At 45.2% G+C, this 17752-nt stretch overlaps 1 protein-coding gene across 3 annotated transcripts; it reads left to right on the top strand.

Annotated features, from left to right (window-relative positions):
* The first annotated feature begins 329 nt into the window (after positions 1–329).
* LOC148477719 (C2 calcium-dependent domain-containing protein 4C-like) lies at positions 330–17083 on the top strand. 3 transcript variants are annotated; one of them, XM_088456297.1, is made up of 2 exons: positions 330–356; positions 15879–17083. In XM_088456297.1, exon 2 carries the CDS (start codon positions 15927–15929, stop codon positions 17064–17066), a length of 1140 nt encoding a protein of 379 aa, XP_088312423.1. In that variant the 5' UTR covers positions 330–356; positions 15879–15926; the 3' UTR covers positions 17067–17083. The 3 variants fall into 3 exon arrangements, with proteins under 3 accessions (XP_088312423.1, XP_088312422.1, XP_088312424.1); XM_088456296.1 differs by lacking the exon at positions 330–356 and adding an exon at positions 528–554; XM_088456298.1 differs by lacking the exon at positions 330–356 and adding an exon at positions 3997–4028.
* The last annotated feature ends 669 nt before the right edge of the window (positions 17084–17752 follow it).

Below are 17752 nucleotides of genomic sequence, written 5' to 3'. Positions count from 1 at the left end.
GGATCACTCCCAAGGCGGCCTGAAGAATTGTAAAGAAACTTGGAAATAGCTGAGGTGTCAGCGAGACAAGGAGACAATAGCACATGTACAGTACCATGCAGAAATCTGTTTATCTAATAACACTTGAGTTCACAAGGACATGTGCTGTCACCAGCTGGGATACTGTATGTGTATGTTATGCAATATACAATATAATTAGCAGGGCAGGGAAGAAGGGACGTGGGGGGGGGGGGGGGGGAGTCCTCTGAGGGGTTGTGGGGTCTGAACAATAGAGGATGTGGATATAAAGAGATGAATATAAATGCAGCAATTTCTGAGAAGAAGGGTCAGGAGCGGACAGGAGTGAGAGCGAGAGGGTAAGTAGGTTTGCTGGGAGCGAGCAGGAAGAAAATATACATATTCAGGCAGACAGGGCGGCTGTGCCAAGCGTGAGACTCGGGCACGGAGTGGGTCGTGAGGCGGGAGGTGACGTATTTGTGTGTCTATATAAGGTGTCGCGTCACACACACAGGCAGAGAGGCTGGGAGCTTTGGAGCAACACATCGGCTGCTGAGGTGAGAGGCTGTACATCATGCATGGCACATGTAGATAGGACTCTATGTTACATCACTGTATAAGGCAGGGGCTTCACCTAGCATTCAGGACACAGAAGCATCAGCTGCAAACTGACAGTGTGACTACTGTACAGCTCATACTGCGGGGGAATAACTGTACAGCTCATACTGCGGGGGGAATAACTATACAGCTCATACTGCGGGGGAATAACTATACAGCTCATACTGCGGGGAAATAACTGTACAGCTCATACTGCGGGGAAATAACTGTACAGCTCATACTGCGGGGGAATAACTGTACAGCTCATACTGCGAGGGAATAACTGTACAGCTCATACTGCGGGGGAATAACTATACAGCTCATACTGCGGGGGAATAACTACAGCTCATACTGCGGGGGAATAACTGTACAGCTCATACTGCGGGGGAATAACTGTACAGCTCATACTGCGGGGGAATAACTGTACAGCTCATACTGCGGGGGAATAACTATACAGCTCATACTGCGGGGGAATAACTACAGCTCATACTGCGGGGGAATAACTGTACAGCTCATACTGCGGGGGAATAACTGTACAGCTCATACTGCGGGGGAATAACTGTACAGCTCATACTGCGGGGGAATAACTACAGCTCATCCTGCGGGGGAATAACTACAGCTCATACTGCGGGGGAATAACTGTACAGCTCATACTGCGGGAGAATAACTGTACAGCTCATACTGCGGGGGAATAACTATACAGCTCATACTGCGGGGGAATAACTGTACAGCTCATACTGCGGGGGAATAACTGTACAGCTCATCCTGCCGGGGAATAACTGTACAGCTCATCCTGCGGGGGAATAACTGTACAGCTCATACTGCGGGGGAATAACTGTACAGCTCATACTGCGGGGGAATAACTGTACAGCTCATACTGCGGGGGAATAACTGTACAGCTCATACTGCGGGGGAATAACTGTACAGCTCATCCTGCGGGGGAATAACTACAGCTCATACTGCGGGGGAATAACTGTACAGCTCATACTGCGGGGGAATAACTACAGCTCATACTGCGGGGGAATAACTGTACAGCTCATACTGCGGGGGAATAACTGTACAGCTCATACTGCGGGGGAATAACTACAGCTCATACTGCGGGGGAATAACTACAGCTCATTCTGCGGGGGAATAACTGTACAGCTCATCCTGCGGGGGAATAACTACAGCTCATACTGCGGGGAATAACTGTACAGCTCATACTGCGGGGGTATAACTGTACAGCTCATACTGCGGGGGAGTAACTATACAGCTCATCCTGCGGGGGTATAACTGTACAGCTCATACTGCGGGGGAATAACTGTACAGCTCATACTGCGGGAGAATAACTGTACAGCTCATACTGCGGGAGAATAACTGTACAGCTCATACTGCGGGGGAATAACTGTACAGCTCATCCTGCGGGGGAATAACTGTACAGCTCATACTGCGGGAGAATAACTGTACAGCTCATACTGCGGGGGAATAACTGTACAGCTCATACTGCGGGGGAACAACTACAGCTCATACTGCGGGGGAATAACTGTACAGCTCATACTGCGGGGGAATAACTGTACAGCTCATACTGCGGGGGAATAACTGTACAGCTCATACTGCGGGGGAATAACTGTACAGCTCATACTGCGGGGGATTAACTGTACAACTCATACTGCGGGGGAATAACTGTACAGCTCATACTGCGGGGGAATAACAGTACAGCTCATACTGCGGGGGAATAACTGTACAGCTCATACTGCGGGGGAATAACTGTACAGGGGAACGCAGTACAGGGCAGGGGGAAGTAATAAGTACAAACCAGGTACGAGGATAATTCGATACCATGTACCAGAGAGTGTGCATTCTAGTTATTGTACAAGCCATATATTAAATAAGGGATAACAATTATAGTTAATGATACAAATATTTAATTGTCATTGAATGATTGTTACCTACATGGTAGAATAAATATATGTATCTAAATGAGTATAATCATGTAATACAAATAAACATAAATATAAGAAAAAGCTATGCGATATACTAGTAACAGGAAAAGGAAATTATATAAATTATTTACTTGCAAATTTTTACTTTATTTTATTGGTATTATTATGGGGAAATGTGTGTATACATCAGGGCCATGGCTGGTGGTGGGCAGTGCCAGCATAGAGAGACACAGGGTCCCCACAGTAATAGCTCCCCATGCTCTGTACAAGCATTGCGGCTGTACATGTATTATTATGGGGAAATGTGTGTATACATCAGGGCCATGGCTGGTGGTGGGCAGTGCCAGCATAGAGAGACACAGGGTCCCCACAGTGATAGCCCCCCATGCTCTGTACAAGCATTGCGGCAGTACATGTATTATTATGGGGAAATGTGTGTATACATCAGGGCCATGGCTGGTGGTGGGCAGCACCAGCATAGAGAGACACAGGGTCCCCACAGTGATAGCCCACCCATGCTCTGTACAAGCATTGCGGCAGTACATGTATTATTATGGGGAAATGTGTGTATACATCAGGGCCATGGCTGGTGGTGGGCAGCGCCAGTATAGAGAGACACAGGGTCCCCACAGTGCTAGCCCCCCATGCTCTGTACAAGCATTGCGGCAGTACATGTATTATTATGGGGAAATGTGTGTATACATCAGGGCCATGGCTGGTGGTGGGCAGCGCCAGTATAGAGACACACAGGGTCCCCACAGTGATAGCCCCCCCATACTCTGTACAAGCATTGCGGCAGTACATGTATTATTATGGGGAAATGTGTGTATACATCAGGGCCATGGCTGGTGGTGGGCAGCGCCAGTATAGAGAGACACAGGGTCCCCACAGTGATAGCCCCCCCATGCTCTGTAAAGCATTGCGGCAGTACATGTATTATTATGGGGAAATGTGTGTATACATCAGGGCCATGGCTGGTGGTGGGCAGCGCCAGTATAGAGAGACACAGGGTCCCCACAGTGATAGCCCCCCCATGTTCTGTACAAGCATTGCGGCAGTACATGTATTATTATGGGGAAATGTGTGTATACATCAGGGCCATGGCTGGTGGTGGGCAGCGCCAGCATAGAGACACACAGGGTCCCCACAGTGATAGCCCCCCCATGCTCTGTACAAGCATTGCGGCAGTACATGTATTATTATGGGGAAATGTGTGTATACATCAGGGCCATGGCTGGTGGTGGGCAGCGCCAGTATAGAGAGACACACGGTCCCCACAGTGATAGCCCCCCCATACTCTGTACAAGCATTGCAGCAGTACATGTATTATTATGGGGAAATGTGTGTATACATCAGGGCCATGGCTGGTGGTGGGCAGCGCCAGCATAGAGAGACACAGGGTCCCCACAGTGATAGCCCCCCATGCTCTGTACAAGCATTGCGGCAGTACATGTATTATTATTATAATTATTTATTTTTAAGGTCCCACAAAGTTTCTGCGTGCCGTAAAAGGTATGTACACAGTAACTGTAAAATGTAACATAACAATGGTACAGTAAATGATAATGTACAAATCTATGGAACACCACAAAGCAATATACAGTCAAACTAGGAGGATGCGGGAAAGAGACGAGGTTTGGGGGGAATCTCTGTATCTTCGCAGGCATGTGGAGGTGAGGCATGGGGGGGGGGTCCACATACATGTAGCCATGCCATGACGCGACTCAGTAGCGCCAAGCGTCTTTTCGTGCAATTTTTTTCCCTTAAAATGCGCCTTATTAGCACAGCGATGCACACAGGACGCGCAGGAGCCCATTGCTGATTACAATGACATGCGGCCGGTATTCTGTGCGCTTTGCAAACAAGATGCATTTTAAAGGGAAAAGTTGCACGAAAAGATGCTCAGCGCTAGGGAGTGGCACGGCGCTCAGGCATTATGTGTACCGCGAATTGTAGGGCATGGAGGATCGATGTACGTGGGCACATCAGTACCACCAACTGTCACAATGTAAAGAGCCACTTACTGTATGTCATCTGTACATCACTGTGTAATTCATCATCTCTGCAACGTGTACTATATTACTATTATTTTATATACTCATTTATTACATACACATTGATCCATCTCTGTATTTAACCATCTTAGCGCACAGGTGAACCGTTACTGTAACTTACAGATGGGTGCCTAGGAGTGTTAGCTATAATATCAGTGATTTTACTGCTATTATTATTATGAGTATAATGCTACAACATGAGATGTTCCTTGAGGACCATGTACTAAACGCTACAGATAAAAAGGTGATGAGTCTGCATTGTACAGTACATATACTGTACGTGTTACATTCCAGAGCACACAATATTACACACCAGCACACGGACACATTGTGGGGCATTTATAAGAAATGGTAGCAGGTAACTGTAACCCATAGCAACCAGAAGTGAAAACAGATCACATGTTGTCTTGCAATTGGCTGCTAGTGGTTGCAGCACATTTTTAGTTTTCAGTCTCCTAATCACATTTTGCAAATAAACCCAGAAATGTGATCAGATTGCAGCTGTACTTCGTATCCCATAGAAAGGGAAATGCCGGGAATGTTACTGGGAACCTGCCAGTCGATGGGCAGATGCATGGGAGGAAAGGTGCATCCCGTTTTATAGATGGATGTACAGTACAGTATGTCTCCTGGAAGACTCCCTGATTCCTGGAAGACTCCCTGATTGGCCGACACACGTGCTACATTCGTTTCCTGGCGCCCGCTCCCAAATCTGCGTATTTACATGTGCGGTATAAATCACATTACTAATATATGTAAATATGCACTAGTGTCTCTCTGCCTGTCCAAAAACACACAGCTAAGTAAACCTCACAGCATATCAGTAATAAGTACTGCAAAGTACCTCAATTTTATATATATACAGTCAGGTGTATAAATATTGGGACATTGACAGAATTTTCATATTTTGGCCTCTATTCACCACCACAATGGCTGTGAAATTAAACAAACAAGATGTGATTTACCTGCAGACTTTCAGATTTAATTTGAGGGTAATTACATCCAAATCAGGTGAGCGGTGCAGGAATTACAACGGTTTCTATATGTGCCTCCCACTTTTTAAGGGGCCAAAAGTAATGGGACTATCAACTCAAAAGCTATTTCATGGACAGGTGTGGGCTATTCCCTCGTTATTTCATTATCAATTAAGCAGGTAAAAGATCTGGAGTTGATTCTAGGTGTGACATTTGCATTTGGAATCAGTTTCTGTCGACTCTCAATATGAGATCCAAAGAGCTGTCACTATCAGTGAAGCAAGCCATCATTAGGCTGAAAAATCAAAACAAACCCATCAGAGAGAGAGCAAAAACATTAGGTGTGGCCAAATCAACTGTTTGGAACATTCTTAAAAAGAAAGAACGCACCGGAGAGCTCAGCAACACCAAAAGACCCAGAAGACCACGGAAAACAACTGTGGTGGATGACAGAAGAATTATTTCCCTGGTGAAGAAAAACCCCTTTACAATAGTTGGCCAAATCAAGAACACTCTCCAGGAGGTAGGTGTATATGTGTCAAAGACAACAATAAAGAGAAGACTTCTCAAGAGAGAATATAGAGGGTTCTGGAACAACATCCTATGGACAGATGAGACAAAGATCAACTTGTACCAGAGTGATGGGAAGAGAAGAGTATGGAGAAGGAAAGGAACTTCTCATGATCCAAAACATACCACCTCATCAGTGAAGCATGGTGGTGGTAGTGTCATGGCGTGGGCATGTATGGCTGCCAATGGAACTGGTTCCCTTGTATTTATTGATGATGTGACTGCTGACAAAAGCAGCAGAATGAATTCTGAAGTGTTTCGGGCAATATTATATGCTCATATTCAGTCAAGTGCTTCAGAACTCATTGGACGGCGCTTCACAGTGCACATGGACAATGACCCGAAGCATACTGCAAAATCAACCAAAGAGTTATTTAAGGCTAAAAAGTGGACTGTTATGCAATGGCCAAGTCAATCCCCTGACCTGAATCCGATTGAGCATGCATTTCACTTGATGAAGACAAAACTGAAGGGAAAATGCCCCAAGAACAAGCAGGAACTGAAGACATTTGCAGTAGAGGCCTGGCAGAGCATCACCAGGGATGAAACCCAGCGTCTGGTGATATCTATGCGTTCCAGACTTCAGGCTGTAATTGCCTGCAAAAGATTTGCAACAAAGTATTAAAAAGTGAAAGTTAGATTTAGGATTGTTTAGTTTGTCCCATTACTTTTGGCCCCTTAAAAAGTGGGAGGCACATATAGAAATCGTTGTAATTCCTAAACCGTTCACCTGATTCTGTCAGTGTCCCAATATTTATGCACCTGACAGTATGCTGAACGGTCTCGTGCTTTGTACTGTAGAAATGAAGGCAGGCTGTAATAAGCATCCACGCCGTAAAGGAAAGCGTTAAGCTGTTGGCAATGGCTGCTGGGCAGGTCAGGGGAGGAGAGTGAGTGAAGTCTTGGACAGGTCATTGTGTTTTCTCGTGTTGTTGTATTTTAGTTCCACAAAACTGAGGACAATGGGCAGAGGGGACACAACCTCCAACTTCCCGGATTCTATACAACTCATAGGAAGAGGCCTCACAATGTTTTCTGCACTTACGCGGAATACCCAGAGCTATTAACAGTTCAACTAATCAGAGGTCTGTCTGAAAGGAGCATTGGACAGTCATTTATCAGATACACTGTTCTAAGCAATGTCCGGTAATCCCGCTGGATGTGTATATAGGTGTAACTGGCTATGACAACACAGGAGATGTGAGGGAAATGAGACCGGCCAAATGTGTTCAACAATCTCTAATCTCCAGATCGGTCACTAGAATTGTTATCCCAAGCAGCACAACCATGCAAAGTACCATGTTCTGTGTGCGGAATGTAATGCTACGTATTCTGCATGCTGTACCAGACGTACTGGGGGAGATGCAATCAGTAAGAGCAAGCAATGCACACAGTATTTTAATATCAGAAATGTGCACAGAAGCGCAGGGCAGGAAGCTCCTACGGGATATTGCGCTTAATTAAATCTCCCCCATGAAACAAGTTAGGAAATGTTTACTATAATATCCAGTGGTCATTATGTACTACCTTTGTATATGCTTCTATTGGGCATAATTAGCATTATTAATGAATTACCATCATTTATCCACACCCCATAACTCACAGAATTTTATTGGACTATAGCAACAGTTGCAGACTGCGTATTGCTTGAGAAGCTGTGCTGGAGGTACTGTAGGTGGCGCTGTGTCTGTAGAGCTCACGTAGTTTCTAATCATTAGGCAACATATATTTTCTCACTTCAGACATCTTGGGCTAAATGTAATAGGGGGAGAGTTTAGAAAAGTGAGAGTTTCTGACACTTTTTAAACTTTGCCAATGTAATAGAATCCAAAAACAAAGTAACAGAGCGAACTTGCATATTTTTTTAGACTTAAAAAACTCTCACGATCTAAAATCTCATTCAGATGTTTTCCCATTTTGAGGATAAAACTCGACTAATGTGAGAGATTACAGCTAAACTCTCACATTTTCTAAACTCTCACCCTATTACATTTGGCCCCTTGTCTTGTTCAAGGTAAAGTTACGTGTAGTTTTGTGTGTGGTGCATTTTACGCGTGACAGCCTGTAAGCCTCATGTATAAAAAAATGTAGACTACTCTGTTATTTTCATTTGTGCTGCTAAACACACTTGTCGGCCAATTACACTTCAAGGTTCCTTGGAACTGCAAAAAATGAATCTGCTCCTAGGTTACTGGGTTTACAGACCTACTGGAAAACGCGTGGGATGGAGCGTGAGGCATCACGTCAGAATCCAACCTCCTCCCACGCTAGCATGGTCCCTGTCATCCAGTAACATTTCTGGGTCCTCCTAACGTACTTCTCAATTTACTTTAATTTACGGCTTACGGGAGTCATCAAGCATGGGGCAGATGAGGCCTGTATTTATTACACATTGGTTATTTATTTCAATAATCTTATCCTGCAAAACTGAATCGGATTTTGCCATTTTAGTCTTGTTGGTGCATCTAGAATTTTGCACCTTGCAGACTTGGCCATTTTGGCTCACAAATCAATGTGCAGAACCTGTAGGGCAGGGACGGAGGCTTCTGATGGCATAGAAAAAGCATCCGAACTTCGATTTTGCACTTTCATTAGTGGCGCTTAATATTAATAATTATACATTGAGCTTAATGTATATAATAATGTAAGATAATCACTCTAATTACTGAGGTTCACAATTTACAAATGTCTTTATCCTTCTTTAATCACATACATCTTAAAAAGCATCTAAATAGCTTCATTTAAAGAAGATGTGCAGGCTGCCTACAGGTAATTGTGCACAATATAATGGCTGTAATTATATATGATTATGCTTATACAGAATCATGCGCCAATCACTGCTTCCTCCCAAGTCTGTCATCAGGCAGAGACTAAAGTGGCTGGTGAGACCTACTCTTTCCACGTGACACTGAGTTACTCAGCATTGACAAAAAAATAATAAATATATTATTAAATATATATATATATATATATATATATATATATGCAAACACACCATGACTTTTGTCAGCAGGCCGCACCCCCTGCAGTCATTTTCATTAGAATATATGAATGTTTTATACTGATGGGATAATATCTGCTTCTGACCGCACCAGAAGAAGGACCTCTCCCCACTGAGCTGCATCCCCTGAATGACCTACTTACCACAGTCATAGAAAGCGCAGTCTCCCTAACTTTTTATTAAATCCTAACTCGGACGGCTGATGTGACTTTGATCAAGAGATATTTAGTTTGAGTGTTTTTATATTATGTCACCCTGGAGATCCTGGAGGTAGGAGAGATTAGCGAGGACATAGTACAGCGTGTGCAGGAAGCAGAGAGAGATTACAGACACCAGCGTAATAGCGAGGACATCCTTCTGTGTGTGCAGGAAGGGAGGAATGCTAGAGTAATGTGTGATTAGGGAGAACATACTATGGTGCGTGTGCAGGAAGGGAGGAATGCTAGAGTAATGTGTGATTAGGGAGAACATGCTACGGTGCGTGTGCAGGAAGGGAGGAATGCTAGAGTAATGTGTGATTAGAGTGAACATACTATGGAGCGTGTGCAGGAAGGGAGGAATGCTAGAGTAATGTGTGATTAGGGAGAACATACTATGGTGCGTGTGCAGGAAGGGAGGAATGCTAGAGTAATGTGTGATTAGGGAGAACATACTATGGTACGTGTGCAGGAAGGGAGGAATGCTAGAGTAATGTGTGATTAGGGAGAACATACTATGGTGCGTGTGCAGGAAGGGAGGAATGCTAGAGTAATGTGTGATTAGGGAGAACATACTATGGTGCGTGTGCAGGAAGGGAGGAATGCTAGAGTAATGTGTGATTAGGGAGAACATGCTACGGTGCGTGTGCAGGAAGGGAGGAATGCTAGAGTAATGTGTGATTAGAGAGAACATACTATGGAGCGTGTGCAGGAAGGGAGGAACGCTAGAGTAATGTGTGATTAGGGAGAACATACTATGGTGCGTGTGCAGGAAGGGAGGAATGCTAGAGTAATGTGTGATTAGGGAGAACATGCTACGGTGCGTGTGCAGGAAGGGAGGAATGCTAGAGTAACGTGTGATTAGAGAGAACATACTATGGTGCGTGTGCAGGAACGGAGGAATGCTAGAGTAATGTGTGATTAGGGAGAACATGCTAGGGTGCGTGTGCAGGAAGGGAGGAATGCTAGAGTAATGTGTGATTAGAGAGGACATCCTTCTGTGTGGCAGGAAGCTGAGGAATGCTAGAGTAATGTGTGATTAGAGAGAACATACTATGGTGTGTGTGCAGGAAGGGAGGATTGCTAGAGTAATGTGTGATTAGGGAGAATATACTATGGTGCGTGTGCAGGAAGGGAGGAATGCTAGAGTAATGTGTGACTAGAGAGGACATCCTTCTGTGTGTGCAGGAAGGGAGGAATGCTAGAGTAATGTGTGATTAGAGAGAACATACTATGGTGTGTGTGCAGGAAGGGAGGATTGCTAGAGTAATGTGTGATTAGGGAGAATATACTATGGTGCGTGTGCAGGAAGGGAGGAATGCTAGAGTAATGTGTGATAAGAGAGAACATACTATGGTGTGTGTGCAGGAAGGGAGGAATGCTAGAGTAATGTGTGATTAGAGAGGACATCCTTCTGTGTTTGCAGGAAGGGAGGAATGCTAGAGTAATGTGTGATTAGAGAGAACATACTATGGTGCGTGTGCAGGAAGGGAGGAATGCTAGAGTGATGTGTGATTAGGGAGAACATACTATGGTGTGTGTGCAGGAAGGGAGGAATGCTAGAGCAATGTGTGATTAGGGAGAACATAGTATGGTGCGTGTGCAGGAAGGGAGGATTGCTAGAGTAATGTGTGATTAGGGAGAACATACTATGGTGCGTGTGCAGGAAGGGAGGAATGCTAGAGTAATGTGTGATTAGGGAGAACATACTATGGTGCGTGTGCAGGAAGGGAGGAATGCTAGAGTAATGTGTGATTAGGGAGAACATGCTATGATGCGTGTGCAGGATGGGAGGAATGCTAGAGTAATGTGTGATTAGGGAGAACATACTATGGTGCGTGTGCAGGAAGGGAGGAATGCTAGAGTAATGTGTGATTAGGGAGAACATACTACGGTGCGTGTGCAGGAAGGGAGGATTGTTAGAGTAATGTGTGATTAGGGAGAACATACTATGGTGCATGTGCAGGAAGGGAGGAATGCGAGAGTGATGTGTGATTAGGGAGAACATACTATGGTGCGTGTGCAGGAAGGGAGGAATGCGAGAGTGATGTGTGATTAGAGAGAACATACTATGGTGTGTGTGCAGGAAGGGAGGATTGCTAGAGTAATGTGTGATTAGGGAGAACATACTATGGTGCGTGTGCAGGAAGGGAGGAATGCGAGAGTGATGTGTGATTAGAGCGAACATACTATGGTGCGTGTGCAGGAAGGGAGGTATGCTAGAGTAATGTGTGATTAGGGAGAACATACTACGGTGCGTGTGCAGGGAGGGAGGAATGCTAGATTAATGTGTGATTAGAGAGAACAAACTACGGTGCGTGTGCAGGAAGCGAGGAATGCTAGAGTAATGTGTGATTAGGGAGAACATACTATGGTGTGTGTGCAGGAAAGGAGGAATGCTAGAGTAATGTGTGATTAGAGAGAACATGCTATGTTGCTTGTGAAGGGAGGGAGAAATGCTAGAGTAATGTGTGATTAGGGAGAACATACTACAGTGCGTGTGCAGGAAGCAGAGATTCTGGAGAAATGTGTGATTAGAGAGAACATACTATGGTGCGTGTGCAGGAAGGGAGGAATGCTAGAGTGATGTGTGATTAGAGAGAACATACTATGGTGCGTAAACAGAGAGGGATGAATGCTAGAGTAATGTGTGATTAGAGAGAACATACTATGGTGGTGCGTGTGCAGGAAGGGAGGAATGCTAGAGTAATGTGTGATTAGGGAGAACATGCTATGGTGCGTGTGCAGGAAGCGGAGTTTCTGGAGAAATGTGTGATTAGAGAGAACATACTATGGTGCGTGTGCAGGAAGGGAGGAATGCTAGAGTAATGTGTGATTAGAGAGAACATGCTATGGTGCGTGTGCAGGAAGGGAGGAATGCTAGAGTAATGTGTGATTAGAGAGAATATACTATGGTGTGTGTGCAGGAAGGGAGGAATGCTAGAGTAATGTGTGATTAGGGAGAACATACTACAGTGCGTGTGCAGGAAGCGGAGATTCTGGAGAAATGTGTGATTAGAGAGAACATACTATGGTGCGTGTGCAGGAAGTGGAGATTCTGGAGTAATGTGTGATTAGGGAGAACATACTACAGTGCGTGTGCAGGAAGCGGAGATTCTGGAGAAATGTGTGATTAGAGAGAACATACTATGGTGCGTGTGCAGGAAGCTGAGTTTCTGGAGAAATGTGTGACTAGGGATAACATGCTATGGTGTGTGTGCAGGAAGGGAGAAATGCTAGAGTAATGTGTGATTAGAGAGAACATACTATGGTGCGTGTGCAGGAAGTGGAGTTTCTGGAGAAATGTGTGACTAGGGATGACATGCTATGGTGCGTGTGCAGGAAGGGAGGAATGCTAGAGTAATGTGTGATTAGGGAGAACATACTATGGTGTGTGTGCAGGAAAGGAGGAATGCTAGAGTAATGTGTGATTAGAGAGAACATACTATGCTGCTTGTGCAGGGAGGGAGGAATTCTAGAGTAATGTGTGATTAGAGAGAACATACTATGGTGCGTGTGCAGTTAGGGAGGAATGCTAGAGTAATGTGTGATTAGGGAGAACATATACTACAGTGCGTGTGCAGGAAGCGGAGATTCTGGAGAAATGTGTGATTAGAGAGAACATACTATGGTGCGTGTGCAGGAAGGGAGGAATGCTAGAGTGATGTGTGATTAGAGAGAACATACTATGGTGCGTGTGCAGGAAGGGAGGAATGCTAGAGTAATCTGTGATTAGGGAGAACATACTATGGTGCGTGTGCAGGAAGGGAGGAATGCTAGAGTAATGTGTGATTAGGGAGAACATACTATGGTGCGTATGCAGGAAGGGAGGAATGCTAGAGTAATGTGTGGTTAGGGAGAACATACTATGGTGCGTGTTCAGGAAGGGAGGAATGCTAGAGTAATGTGTGATTAGAGAGAACATACTATAGTGCGTGTGCAGGAAGGGAGGAATGCTAGAGTAATGTGTGATTAGAGAAAACATACTATGGTGCGTGTGCAGGAAGGGAGGAATGCTAGAGTAATGTGTGATTAGAGAGAACATACTATGGTGTGTGTGCAGGAAGGGGGAATGCTACAGTAATGTGTGATTAGGGAGAACATACTACGGTGCGTGTGCAGGAAGCGGAGATTCTGGAGAAATGTGTGATTAGAGAGAACATACTATGGTGTGTGTGCAGGAAGGGAGGAATGCTACAGTAATGTGTGATTAGGGAGAACATACTACGGTGCGTGTGCAGGAAGCGGAGATTCTGGAGAAATGTGTGATTAGAGAGAACATACTATGGTGCGTGTGCAGGAAGGGAGGAATGCTAGAGTAATGTGTGATTAGAGAGAACATACTGTGGTGCGTGTGCAGGAAGGGAGGAATGCTAGAGTAATGTGTGATTAGGGAGAACATACTATGGTGCGTGTGCAGGAAGGTAGGAATGCTAGAGTAATGTGTGATTAGAGAGAACATACTATGGTGCGTGTGCAGGAAGGGAGGAATGCTAGAGTAATGTGTGATTAGAGAGAACATACTATGGTGTGTGTGCAGGAAAGGAGGAATGCTAGAGTAATGTGTGATTAGAGAGAACATACTATGTTGCTTGTGCAGGGAGGGAGGAATTCTAGAGTAATGTGTGATTAGGGAGAACATACTACAGTGCGTGTGCAGGAAGCGGAGATTCTGGAGAAATGTGTGATTAGGGAGAATATACTATGGAGCGTGTGCAGGAAGGGAGGAATGCTAGAGTAATGTGTGATTAGAGAGAACATACTATGGTGCGTGTGCAGGAAGGGAGGAATGCTAGAGTAATGTGTGATTAGAGAGAACATACTATGGTGCGTGTGCAGTTAGGGAGGAATGCTAGAGTAATGTGTGATTAGGGAGAACATGCTATGGTGCGTGTGCAGGAAGCGGAGTTTCTGGAGAAATGTGTGATTAGAGAGAACATACTATGGTGCGTGTGCAGGAAGGGAGGAATGCTAGAGTAATGTGTGATTAGAGAGAACATACTGTGGTGCGTGTGCAGGAAGGGAGGAATGCTAGAGTAATGTGTGATTAGAGAGAACATACTATGGTGTGTGTGCAGGAAGGGAGGAATGCTACAGTAATGTGTGATTAGGGAGAACATACTACGGTGCGTGTGCAGGAAGCGGAGATTCTGGAGAAATGTGTGATTAGAGAGAACATACTATGGTGTGTGTGCAGGAAGGGAGGAATGCTAGAGTAATGTGTGATTAGGGAGAACATACTACGGTGCGTGTGCAGGAAGCGGAGTTTCTGGAGAAATGTGTGACTAGGGATAACATGCTATGATGCGTGTGCAGGAAGGGAGGAATGCTAGAGTAATGTGTGATTAGAGAGAACATGCTATGATGCGTGTGCAGGAAGGGAGGAATGCTAGAGTAATGTGTGATTAGAGAGAACATGCTATGGTGCATGTGCAGGAAGGGAGGAATGCTAGAGTAATGTGTGATTAGAGAGAACATGCTATGATGCGTGTGCAGGAAGGGAGGAATGCTAGAGTAATGTGTGATTAGAGAGAACATACTATGGTGCATGTGCAGGAAGGGAGGAATGCTAGAGTAATGTGTGATTAGAGAGAACATGCTATGGTGCATGTGCAGGAAGGGAGGAATGCTAGAGTAATGTGTGATTAGGGAGAACATACTACAGTGTGTGTGCAGGAAGCGGAGATTCTGGAGAAATGTGTGATTAGAGAGAACATACTATGGTGCATGTGCAGGAACGGCGGAATGCTAGAGTAATGTGTGATTAGAGAGAACATGCTATGATGCGTGTGCAGGAAGGGAGGAATGCTAGAGTAATGTGTGATTAGAGAGAACATGCTATGATGCGTGTGCAGGAAGGGAGGAATGCTAGAGTAATGTGTGATTAGAGAGAACATACTATGGTGCATGTAAAGGAAGGGAGGAATGCTAGAGTAATGTATGATTAGAGAGAACATGCTATGATGCGTGTGCAGGAAGGGAGGAATGCTAGAGTAATGTGTGATTAGAGAGAACATGCTATGATGCGTGTGCAGGAAGGGAGGAATGCTAGAGTAATGTGTGATTAGAGAGAATATGCTATGATGCGTGTGCAGGAAGGGAGGAATGCTAGAGTAATGTGTGATTAGGGAGAACATACTATGGTGCGTGTGCAGGAAGGGAGGAATGCTAGAGTAATGTGTGATTAGAGAGAACATGCTATGGTGCATGTGCAGGAAGGGAGGAATGCTAGAGTAATGTGTGATTAGAGAGAACATACTATGGAGCGTGTGCAGGAAGGGAGGAATGCTAGAGTAATGTGTGACTAGGGATAACATGCTCTGATGCGTGTGCAGGAAGGGAGGAATGCTAGAGTAATGTGTGATTAGAGAGAACATGCTATGATGCGTGTGCAGGAAGGGAGGAATGCTAGAGTAATGTATGATTAGAGAGAACATGCTATGATGCGTGTGCAGGAAGGGAGGAATGTTAGAGTAATGTGTGATTAGGGAGCAGTTTATTCCAAAGACCACAATATTCGTGCTGTTCAGTAAACTAAATATTTCTCCCTTATCTTGTCACCTTAGGTTCAGCTTCCTATTGAGCATTAAAACCTCAGAGCATCTATCTCCAGAATGTTTTGCTCCAAAAAGAAAGCACTTGCCTCGTGTCCAAATATTCTCACTCCAGATCAAATCCCTACATTTTTCATACCACCTAAGCTGTCTTCATTTCCAGACGAGGATGGCCTTGTTGGAAAGTGGCTTCAGAAGAAACCATCAGAGGTAGGATACCAAGCCACCTCCAAAATTTTACGGAAATCAGCCAGTCGCCATGTAATTCAGGTGGAGGATGTGGAGCAGGAGACCGAGGCCCCAGATCAAAGACATCATCCAGCCTTAGCTGCCACCATCATGAGAAGCCCCTACCTGTCTGAGAGCCCCCACACTCGCAGACGGGAGTCCCTCTTCCATCAGATGTGCCACACACATGGGCATTGTGAAGCAAAACCGCTGCCCCCACTAGATACTGATTGTATATTGAGTTGGAAGTCATCCTCCCATGACATCAGTCTCCAGCAGGCTCAATATGGAGCAATGGACAGCGACGCCACATCGTCTTCAGAATCCTCGCCCTATAGCTCACCCCTTTTAAGTCGGTCGCTGAAAGGGGGCTCAGTCAATCAAGTCTCTGGCAAGCAACGTCTCCTTTGTCGTGCTCTGACTGTCAAGAACTTAACTCGGGCCAGCTCCTTGTCGACAGAGGAGGCAAGCTCAACAGACACCAGTCCCAGCCTGTCTACCAGGGAAAGCCACTCCAGCTCCAGAGCTTCTATGATCCACCTAGTTCCTCCTCCGATCTTTCACCTGGACTTTATCTGTTGTCAGGAGCGACTGACCAAGGAGACAGATATATTGCTAAGCAAAGGGGGTCTGCTCCGCTTGTCCTCTGAGTACATGAAAGACTTGGAACGTCTGAGGGTGAAGTTAGTGAACGCGGAGAACGTTTATCCTCTCAACCAAGACCCCAAGAACATTAGCTGCTGCGTGGTGATGTGCCTGATGCCGGGGAAGATACAGAAGCAGAGAAGCACTGTCATCCGGAGGAGCAGGAACCCTATTTTTAATGAAGATTTTTTCTTTGAGAGTATTGAAAAAGGGAACCCCGACCATCTCAGCCTGAAGGTGAAAGTCATAAACAGAGGGACAGGCATGAAGCGCGACCACGTGCTGGGCCACAGTCAGCTGAAACTTTCTACCATTCTACCAATGTAATATTTTATGCTTAGGAGGAGGGGTGTGTTGTGTGTGGGGGGGGTGGGGGGTGGTGGCTTGGATGGACAGAACATTCATTTCAAATTGATTTAAAATGATAAGGAAATGCTGTGCTCATGTTTGAATAAACCAATGCTGCTTTATTACCATGGTGGGAATTGTGGGGTGTGTATGTGCAACTTACAAAGTCCTTTACCAAACTGCACCAACATACATGTCCTCACTTGTCTCAACACATCTCCCAAGTCACCGTGTCCGCTCTGTCCATGATCTGCTCCTCTCATCTACCCTCATTACCTGCTTCTATGCCCTGATACAATTAGATGGGAAAACGTAAGTGGATCCAGCTGGTAGCAGTGCCCTTGCAGCTTTACGGATGCCTGTTAATGATCACACTCATATATATTAAATGGAATTTTCAGATATATTTCACTTTTTGGCCAAATAACCCAAGGCCCGATTGCGTTTAACCAACATACTCGAAAACAATATAGCAGGGTGTGTATATACACAGAATGATGGGTGTCTCGGGGGAGGAGAAGATTCCCCCCCCCCCCCTTTGTACAACAAGGAACTCCCCTAACTTCCAAGCTTTCTACCAGGGAATAATACAGTGCGCAGTTCTACACAATTTCTGCCGCTCTGAAAAAATAGTGCAGTTGTAAAGCCAGAGTCTGTGCAGTCCT

The sequence above is a fragment of the Taudactylus pleione genome, unplaced genomic scaffold, assembly GCF_031769625.1.
Source record: "Taudactylus pleione unplaced genomic scaffold, aTauple2 ptg000696l, whole genome shotgun sequence".
Lineage (NCBI taxonomy): Eukaryota > Metazoa > Chordata > Amphibia > Anura > Myobatrachidae > Taudactylus > Taudactylus pleione.
The sequence above is the reverse complement of the archived record's forward strand: the minus strand, read 5'-3'. Positions and strand labels throughout refer to the sequence as shown.

Bases quoted from the DNA above. Each gene is read 5' to 3' on its own strand.
- LOC148477719 (XM_088456297.1), top strand. From the start codon at position 15,927: ATGTTTTGCTCCAAAAAGAAAGCACTTGCCTCGTGTCCAAATATTCTC.